Source organism: Sorex fumeus, unplaced genomic scaffold (assembly GCF_029834395.1).
Source record: "Sorex fumeus unplaced genomic scaffold, SorFum_2.1 ptg000122l, whole genome shotgun sequence".
NCBI classification, from domain to species: Eukaryota; Metazoa; Chordata; class Mammalia; order Eulipotyphla; family Soricidae; genus Sorex; species Sorex fumeus.
In genome coordinates this window covers 16,183,647-16,193,217 of record NW_026606179.1, presented here as the reverse complement: position 1 = coordinate 16,193,217, position 9,571 = coordinate 16,183,647, and the positions used below count along the sequence as shown (strand labels likewise).

The following is a 9,571-nucleotide window of genomic DNA, read 5'->3' as shown; positions in this document are numbered from 1 at the left end:
AATCTGAGGTCTAAATCTACATAAATGAACTTTTCATATTTGGGACCAAGCTCAGGGCCTCCTCCCGGCTCTGTGCTCAAGGATCACTCCTGAAGGTGCTCAGTGCTTGGGATTCGAACCTCAGCGGACTGCATGCAAGGCAGCACTTAGCCACAGTACTACCTCTCCTGCTCCCAGTAAATGGCTCTCAAGCCAACCAGGTAGCGGGCAAGGTGAGTGGGACCTGAATACCTGCACCCACCATCAAACAAAGCTCCCCTGGCTCCCTAGAATTTCTAAAACCCAGGACACTGTTTACCAGCTTCATTCAGCTCCCCTCCACGCCCCTACACCCCTAGTGAGAGGACAGAAGTTCCACTGGGAGCCTCCCGGGGCCTGGAGCTCAGCACTCAGCTTCTCTGTGTGTTGAAACGAGCTTGCACAGTCTTTTCTAGCACTTTACAAAGCAATTCAACCTTGTTTGAGTGCCAGAGCCCAGCCCTGGAGGAGCTCACTCACAGTCCAGTTGGAGGCGGCAGAAGGATGCCATCCAGGATGGAGCAGGGGCCGGTCACCTTCCCAGCAGGAAACCTCATTCGGCCACAGCCCCACCCTCCAGGCTGGCTCCCCAGGGTCTGTCCCACCTTCCCTGTGGCCTGACTTCTGTCCCAAGGGCCACAAGGCCACGGAGAAGCTCTCCCTGCCCTCAAAAACCTAGCACACCCCCGCACGATATATACAAGAAACACTTTATTTCCCAAAGCCGCAAACCAGTGCAGCAGGAGCGGGGGTCCTGGGAAAGCTCGGGAGAAGAGGGGCCGGGCCAGCCCAGTCCACGGGTGGGAAGGGAGGAGAGGCTGCCGAGGGCCAGGGAGGCAGGACCTAAGGGATGTTTCACACTCATAACAGGGCACCCACAGCCACGGCCAACACGAGAGCCGCCAGCTGGGAAGAGCAAGTTGCCAAGCCCTTGTTGGGGGCCCCACCTTTATCGGGGTACTGGCCAATGTTACTCCGCTCCTGGTGGCCAGCAGCCCCGCCTGCCAAGCTCGATTCTTCTTTCCGGGAGACCTCGGGCTCCACTTCCTGTGGAGGCGTCTGCCTGGTACGGGCTGGGGTGGGTTGAGACGACGAGGTGGGAGTCGGGGTGGTGGGGGCGGGGGTGGAAGTGGTGGCCGGAGTAGTGGGGGCCGGGGTGGTGGGGGCCTCCGTGGTGGCCTGAGGAGGCGGCAGCAGGACCAGAGGTGGGATGCGGGGGGAGAAGTAGGTCTTGTTGCGCAGGTCCGAGTTACAGCGGGACCCATGGCAGCAGGAGCCACTGAGCGTGAACCCTGGGCCGGTCACAGCATCCCGAGTGCAAAGCTCATCCTGGACGCAGCCCCGGACAGGTAAAGACACGGTCACATTAGCTACAGGAGGGAGACACGAACAAAGGTGAGATTGGAGGAAGCAGGGTGGGCGCAGATCAACTAAAATTCAGGGGCGAGAAACCCTAGAACAAGAAGCCCCAGAAACAAGAACCAAAGGTCTCGGTTCAGACGTCGAGAAACGTGTGTTTCAGTCCTGGGCACACGGTGAATCACATTTCCCATAATACTTTGAGAGGAGGGGGTGTGGCAACTGAACTACAAGTCCCACAATGCCTTGGAATTGGCCAGGGATAGGACACCGGTGGCTCACATCTGTGCAGGGCCTGCCTGGCTGCTAATGTTCAGTCTCAATCAGAACATGCCCGGTGGAGCACGGGGTTTAAAGAACATCCCCTCCCATGGTTCATGGAGGCAGGAGGCTGCGAACCTGAGCATCTCTACTAAAATCCTGGGACTGGTGTTTTAAGGAATCAGAACTAGATTCCCCGTGATGTTTGGGCAGACACCCACAGCACAGCCTCCACTCTGCTCCTGACAGTCCTCCAACGGAAATGCAGTACAAGAATCATTAGCACAGGGTCAGAGAGTTGGTACAGTGGGTCCAGAACTTTGCATTGCACTCGACAGACCAGGTCGGATCCCTGGCATCACTCTGATCCCTTACTGCTCAGAGCCAGGAGTAAACCCTGAGCATCTCTGGCTTGCCACCCCCATCATGAAAGGAAGAAAGAAAGAATGAAAGAAAGGAGAAAGGAAGGAAGGAAGGAAGGAAGGGAGAGAGAAAGAGAGAAAGAAAGAGAAAATAAAATGCAAATAAAAGATGCAAAAATAAGCATCTCTATCCTCGTAGAGTACTTGAGCATAGTTGTGCTTTTATCATGATGCCAAGAACCTAGTTCTTGCTGCTTCCAGAATCTGCTGAAGGTGGGAAAACCTTGAAGGTAAAGAACCACCTGCCGATCATAAGGTCTCAAAAAAGCTACCTCAACCGCAAGAGGTCGAGGGCGCTCAGGCCTGCTCACCTGCCGTCAGAGTGACGTTGCCATCAAAACAGCCCTTGTAGACACGGTCGCTGGCGTTGTAGCAACTCACGACAGGAGGCGCAGTACCCTTGCATGCCTCCCGGCTCAGTCCCACGCAGCTGTAGCACTCGGTACCATTGGGGTGAGGAGCACTCTCATTGCCTGCACGGGGAAGAAAGGGGTGAGAGGGCTTTGGACGCCATAATACAGAAAGAAGTCCAGCCTCCACCTTGGTGGGCCTGTAGACAAACCTGCCCCCGCGCAGAACCTACCAACCTGAACCAACAAGAAGCCCCGCCCATAGAGGCCCCGCCCACAGAGGCCCCGCCCCCTCTGCTACCTAACGTGAACACTGTCAATGGTCCTGCGTAACTCCGCCCCTCGCCCTAGGCCCCGCCCCCACCGACCTGCCGGTGTGAGCGCCCGAGAGGTGAGGTTGAGCTTGGTGTTGCAGCGGTCCTGGGTGCATTGCTGCAGCTGGATGAAGGCCAGAATCCCGTGGAGGTCCAGTCCGCGGTCATTCTTGCCAGGAAGTCCTGAGCCGCAGCCCCGCACTGCCACCGAAAATTGCCCATGGACTGCGGAGAGGGAGGGGATCCGGTCAGAGAAAGCCTCAAATTGATCCCTAATGGACTTGGACTGTTGGAGGACAGACTCCCTGGGCCCTGGGCTTCACCGCGGGCCTTCCAGGAGAAAACGTGACAGGCCGAGGGGCGGAGCCTCCAGTAGCTGGTTCCGAAGGTACTGACCGGCGGATGGACTGGACAGTGGAAAGGGCTGAACTGAGTTAGAAGGACGGTCAGAGGGATTTAAGACGGGAGAGCATCATCAATGGGAACTGAGACCCATCAAAAAGAATTTTGGGGGCCGGAGCAATAGTCCAGCGGAAAGGGCTATATCTGGGTTCAGTCCCTGGCACCCCATATGGTTCCCCAAGCACCTCTAGGAGTGATTCCTGGATGCAGAGCCAGGAGGCACAGCTAAGCACAGTTGGATGTGGCTCAAAAACAAAACAAAACAAAACAAAAAGACACAGAATACATGAGGATGGTGCCTTCTAGGACCTCTGCCCTCAGGGGTGAGATTCCACTGAGGGTGGTTAGAAGGGTCTGACCCCAGGCTGGAGGAGCCCATGGGGGCACTTCCTCACTAGGGCCCCTTTGTAAGGGGCAGAGAGGTTTCCAACGGGGACTGAGGGACAGGATGGGAATGTGGCCAGAGGCCTCAGTGATGGACAGAGATAGCAGCTCAAAGGGCTGGATCCCATGTTTGCCTGTGGGAGACTCGGGTTCAATCCCCAAACACCACATGATCCCCTAAGCACCTCGGGTTCAATCCCTAAACACCACATGATCCCCTAAGCACCTCGGGTTGTGGTTTTTAAAAAAAAAAGTAAATGGGGTTGGAAAGATATCTCAAGGAGCCAAGCACATGCTTTACATCCCCAGAGCCATCGCCAGGTGTGGCACACACACACACACACACACACACACACACACACAAAATGACAAAGGGGTGACCAAGTTCCAGATCGGGGCGCACCCACTTTACAGCAACCATTTTCTGATTCTCACCCCTCACTCTTCTAAGTCAAAATGGAGCGCTTAAAGGACCCACTGCAGGTGGAAAGGGTGTGCGGAGGTAAGTAGGGAGAGAGGGTTGGGAGCCTGAGAGGGAACCACCCAGGGGCCCCACTTACTCGTCTCCACGGCCCCCACAGCCTCCGTGCAGACGTCCACACCGGGCGCACACTTCACCACCTTCATCCTGTGCCGTGCGCAGCCGTCATCTGCCTTCTGCACGCAGCTGTAGCACTCCAGGGCCTGTGCTCCTGGGGGCGCAGGAAGGCGGGCGCTGAGCCACCCCCACCCAGACAGCTGTCCCAGCAGCACTGCAGGCCTCCCCAGGAGACAGCTTTATCCACCGCAGGAGCAGGAATCCCGCCCCCAACCTGGAGCCTGGGCATAGACCCCCTATGGTGTGGGACCATCCTGAGGCTCCTCTATGCCCAGGTAGGGGGGCCCTGCCATAAATAGTGGGGGACACCTCACAGTACTCTTTCCAGACTGTGGTCACCCTTCCCACAGCCCTTCTTCTCAGACTGGGAGTCCCTTCCCACAGCCCTTCTTTTCAGAACTAAGGGTCCCTTTCCACAGCCCCTCTGTCCAGGTTGAGGGGCCCCTTCCCAAAGCCCCTCTGTCCAGTCTGAGTCCCCCTGTTCAGGCTGAGGGGACCCTTCTCACAGCCCCTCTGTCTAGTCTTAGGGGACACTTCCCACAGCCCCTCTGTCTAGTCTTAGGAGGCCCTTCTCACAGCCCTTCTGCCTAGTCTGGGGGTTCTGTCCCACAGCCCCTCTGTCCTGCCTGGGGAGACCCTTCCCACAGCCCTCCTGTCTAGTCTGGGGGACCCTCCCCATAAACTTTCTGCCCCGACTGGGGGCCCTTCCGATAGCCCCCTTTTAAGAGGAAGCAGAGGGCCTCCGCCCAGAGCTCCCAGACCCACCTTCTCGAAGCAGCAGCCACAGCAGGATCAGCCGCCAGCCCAGCCTCCATGTCCCCTCTGGGGCACCCGCTGTCCTGGCGGAGTCCATAGCTCCGACCTGCTCGCTTGGTGTCCCCCTGGGAGTGCCGCCGCCTGGCCCGGGCCTTCTTACTTAGCCCAGGATGAGTAACCTCCCCCCGGGCGACCCTGGCCTTGCCCAACCAGGTCAAATCAGCGTCCGCTGCGGGGCGGGCCACCCGCCCCTGGGTGCGTCACCGCAGCTGCCAAGGAGGGAGAGGGCGGGAGGCCAGGATCCCCAACATTTCCCAGGGGAAAGTCTACGTGTTTGGGGGACGGGGTGGGGAGGATTTCTTGAGTTCCTCCCGAGAGCCAGCTGTGCCCCGACGTGCAGAGCTCAGTCTGTCGGGGGAGATGGAGGAGAAGCAGCCTCGGGGTCTCCAGCAGGACAGTGGAGGAAGCCGGGTAGGGAGCTCCAAGGAGGGGTGGGTGCGGGCCATGGGGGAGAGCTGAGTCAGTTCTGAGAGAAGGGGTGAACTTGGGAAAGCTGCGGGGCGGGCACCTCAGGTTGGCTCTGGAACATGATTGATCTGGGAAAGAAAGCACTTCTCCGTGGAAAGGGAAGGAAATACAAGTGATTCAGGGCTGGGGAGATGGTCCAACAGGCTGAGCATGTGCTCAGCGCGCAGGAGTCCTGGGTTCTGTCCCCAGCACCGCACGGTCCCCTCCTCCCTTGGGCACTGCCAGGTGTGGCCCCAAAACAGTAACAACCAATATTTCAGAGGTTCAGCAATCCCTGGGGGATATTAGACCAACTGTGACAAAAAGGTGAGGGAAGACAGGGGCCACTCTCGAAAACCTCGTGTTTGGCTAAATGAGCTTCAGCGACACAATGCACAGTGGGACGCCTCGGGCGTGAACCAGAAACACACAAAACTCACCTGAAGTGATGGAAATCAGAACAGAGGCATGATGCTGCCCCAAAGGACAAGAAAGAGGTGCCCTGTGCTCTTTATTGGGGTGGTGGCTTCTTGTCTGTACAAATCTATAAAGAACCATACTTCAGGGCCAGAGAGATAGCACAGCGGCTGGAGCGTTTGCCATGCACGTGACTGACCTGGGTTCCAGCCCTGGCATTTCATATGGCCCCCCAAGACTGCCAAGAGTGATTCCTGAGCACAGAACCAGGAATAAGCCCTCAATACCAGGCCACACCTGATGGTACTGATAGATAGCCCTAATAAAATAAATAAGCATGTTTCAGCACTCCATATTTTTGGAGTCCCCCATACCTCTCTACACCATGACGTATCTTCTCTATTCCTTTATTTCATTTTGCTTTTGCTTTTCATTTTCATTTTTCATCACACCCAGTGATGTTTAGGGGTTACTCCTGGCGGTGCTTGGGGGACCATATGGGATGCTTGGGATCGAACTGGGTTGGCTGTGTGCTGGGCAAACGCCCTATCCGCTGTACTATCATTCCGGCCCCTCTTCTCTATTCTTTAGGTGCATTATATGAGGGGATTGTCAGCTTCCCAACTTCTTAGAATGTACAGGACATAACCTTTTAGTTTACAGGAACCTCTCTCTCTCTCTCTCTCTCTCTCTCTCTCTCTCTCTCTCTCTCTCTCTGTATTTTCAAAATAAAATTATCTTGCTTTTGTTTGTTTCTTTGTTTTGGGCCACACACCTGGTGGTGCTCAGGGCTTCCTTCTGGCTCAGGGATCACTCAGGGATCAGTTGTGGCTGGGACTGGGTGCCCCTATGTGGTGCCAAGGATTGGCTGTGTTCAAGGCAACAGCCCTCCCTGCTGTGCTCTCTCTCTCTGGCCCCAGTTATTTTGTTTTAGCTTTAAAAAAAAAAAAAAGGAAAAACAACCACAACACTGAACAGTTGCTGAGTGTGGGTCCTTGATTGCCAGAGGGGAGCTGGCTGGGCTGTCACAGAGAGGTAGACACTGTTACATACAATCAGGACCACAACAATGGTGTGGGGCCTCATTAAGACCCCTGCATACACATGTCTTTCACAGAAACAACAGGAGCCGAAGAAAACCACAAAATGACTAAGCTCCCCTGTATCCTGGCTCATATAAAGGCCCGCTTTAATATTCTTTAATATAGGCTAGATTAATTATATTACACTGTTATGCCTAAGAGAGGAGAGGTTTAATTGACAGCTTTCATCTGCCTTTATTTCTCGTGGCTCAGAGATAAGATTCATCTATGGCAGGAAAATAACGGCTTGAGTTCATCAGATTATATCTCTTCCCCAGACCCCGTTGGACACCCCCATAGCCGACGACGACGATGACGGGCATGCCCATCACCTAGGTGGGGTTACTCGTCATCATGCTGATGTTCAGGGAGAGAAAGTGAGTGACTATTTATGAGATCACTCAGCCCTGGCCTCCCTCCTCCCAGCTTCAGAATCACAGCCCCACTTGCTGTGTGACCCTGGGCATGTATCTTCACCTCTCTGGTGAAGCAGCTATTATATGAAAGGTGTGTCTGTCTGTCTCAGGGCAGAGGGAGGTCGTGGCACAGGACTGAAATTGTGATCCTGTTTCTGCCATCCTCTCGCGAGGATGCCATCTCTGGCCTCTTAGTCTCCCTCTGGACAGGCTGCAACTTCCTGGGCCGAAAGGATCTGAAACCGTCCATCTCCTGAGGGATGCGGGGAGGCTCTGGGCGCACAGGCCCAGGGATGATGCTATTATTATTGTGTGTTCGGGAGCAGGAGGCCCCTCTGGCCCCAGCTGCGTGGGAGAGTTTCAGGGAGGCACCCCAACTGGCTCAACAGGAAGAACTAGCGTCTTGGGAGGGAGTAGAACCAGGTGGGGCGCCTCCACCTGCTTGGGCCTGCCCAGATTCTGGGGGCTGACCCCTGCCTGGCCCGGGACCAGAGGAAGGTCTGATGCAGGCCTCTGCTTCCACCCTCTTGCAGTTCTTCCCGCCTCCTCCCTGTGTGGATCGTGAAGCCGGTTCCCCCAGAGAGAGAAACAGAGAGGTCAGTGTGGAGCTTCAGCCAGAGGTCACGCTGGGGCCGTCATCTTCACTGTGGGGTTCCCACCCCTGGGCAGGCTCTGAGGCCAGGAAGGTCCCCCGCCTGTCTCAGGTCCACTGCCTCCCAAAAGTTCTCACGGAGATGTGTCAGGGGGTGAGGTGGGAGCAGGGGCAGTCATGGAATGTGTGGGGATCAGTGCAAAATTAAAATATGGGGAGCTTCAAGGCACTTGCCTTGCATTCAGATGATCCAGGTTCAAATCCCTGGCATGAGAGATGGTACAGCAGGGAGGGCACTTGCCTTGCGTGCAGCCTAACTAGGTTTGATTCCCCAACATCCGACACGGTCCCTTTGCATCGCCAGGAGTGATTCCTGAGTGCAGAGCCAGAAGTAGGTAGTCCCTGAGCAACGCCACATGTGTCTCCCACCCCCCTCCCAAAAAAAAGGCTCCAAAAAAACAAATCCACAGCGACCACTGATCCCTGCCAGGAGTGATTCCTGAGCACTGCCAGGTGGAGCCCAAACTGCACAGACATCCCTGCCCCTGTCAACTAAAGCAACCTAACTGTGGGGCTCCCTTCCACAAGCCCACTACACACCTCTGCCCAGGATGCCAAGAGGCATGGTGCCTGACCCAGATCTTCTGTGTGACCCCCTGTCCTACCAAGCTGGAGGGGGCCAGACCAGGCCAGGGAGGGGCAGACAGATTTTGACCTGTTGGGTGGCAGAAGTGCAAACTTGCTAGGCTCCCCCACAGCACATGCTCCCTGTCCCTTCCCTTCAAAATAGACTCCAGGACAAAATGAAGCATTCCATGTGGTTCCCAGAGGCACCACACAGTGCATTTTTGGATGAGGAATCTCAATTACACTTGTCAATTACACTGGTCATGTGACTGGAAGCTAGCCAGGCCAAAGGATTCAGTTTGCAGAGGGTCTGGAAATGAACTGATCTAAGAATCCAGGGGTCTAGGGACCAGAGAGATAGTGCGGGAATTAAGGCACCTGCCTTGCATGTGGTGACCCTGGACCATGGTTTGAGCCCCCAGCATCACAGATGGTCCCCTAACACTGCCAGGAGCAATCCCTGAGCTTTGGGCCAGGAGTAAATCCTGAGCACCATGGGCTGTAGCCCCAAAACGAAAGAATCCTGAGGTCTTGCACCTAGAGGTAAAGTCAAGGGGACGCTTGGGGTTCCCAGGCCCTGGAGGTTGTATTCCCAGCACCCTAGCCGAACCCTAAGATAAAGGAACTCTTGGACATTTAGGTTCTGAGATGGGACTTAGAGGGACTAAACACCCAGCTCCAGAGTTGTGGGAAGGAAGATGGCATCTGTCTCCATATAGTGACTGCCAAGTGGGCAGGGCCTCTGGGGGACAGCCAGGGGCCACAGGGAGTTGCCCAGAGGGGATGCTGGGGCTGTACCTCACAGAACAATCCCTGAGTCCCCTCTGACTCCATCACCACAGTCGCCACCCCGCAGCACCACTTTCTGTTACTGACATTCCTTAAACACCTGGTCCCCACGGTTTTGCTATACGCCAAGGACTCAGCAGAGATGGCACTGTCCCCACCCCCTGGACTTTACATCCCGCACTGGAGATAGTCAGCAGTGAGACTGACGCAAAGCATCAAGGTGGGGATGCAGGTGACCCGGGGGCTACCAATCTACCAGCCTGCAGGAAGGAACAGA

General features: G+C 55.8%; 1 protein-coding gene across 1 annotated transcript; it reads right to left on the bottom strand.

The window, feature by feature from the left end:
* Nucleotides 1-879: 879 nt before the first annotated feature.
* On the bottom strand, nt 880-5,000 carry LYPD3 (LY6/PLAUR domain containing 3). The gene is made up of 5 exons (XM_056136954.1): nt 4,874-5,000; nt 4,071-4,202; nt 2,779-2,949; nt 2,372-2,533; nt 880-1,388 (listed from the first exon to the last, which is right to left on the bottom strand). Exons 1-5 carry the CDS (start codon nt 4,959-4,961, stop codon nt 880-882), a joined length of 1,062 nt encoding a protein of 353 aa, XP_055992929.1. The 5' UTR covers nt 4,962-5,000.
* Between the last annotated feature and the right edge of the window lie 4,571 nt (nt 5,001-9,571).

Excerpts from the sequence above, each read along its gene's own strand:
- LYPD3 (XM_056136954.1), bottom strand. The coding sequence starts at position 4,961 with ATGGACTCCGCCAGGACAGCGGGTGCCCCAGAGGGGACATGGAGGCTG. Across the intron at positions 2,950-4,070 it reads TGTGGGGGCCGTGGAGACGA|TCCATGGGCAATTTTCGGTG; the intron begins GTAAGTGGGGCC and ends CCCTCTCCGCAG. Across the intron at positions 1,389-2,371 it reads CAACGTCACTCTGACGGCAG|CTAATGTGACCGTGTCTTTA; the intron begins GTGAGCAGGCCT and ends TCCCTCCTGTAG.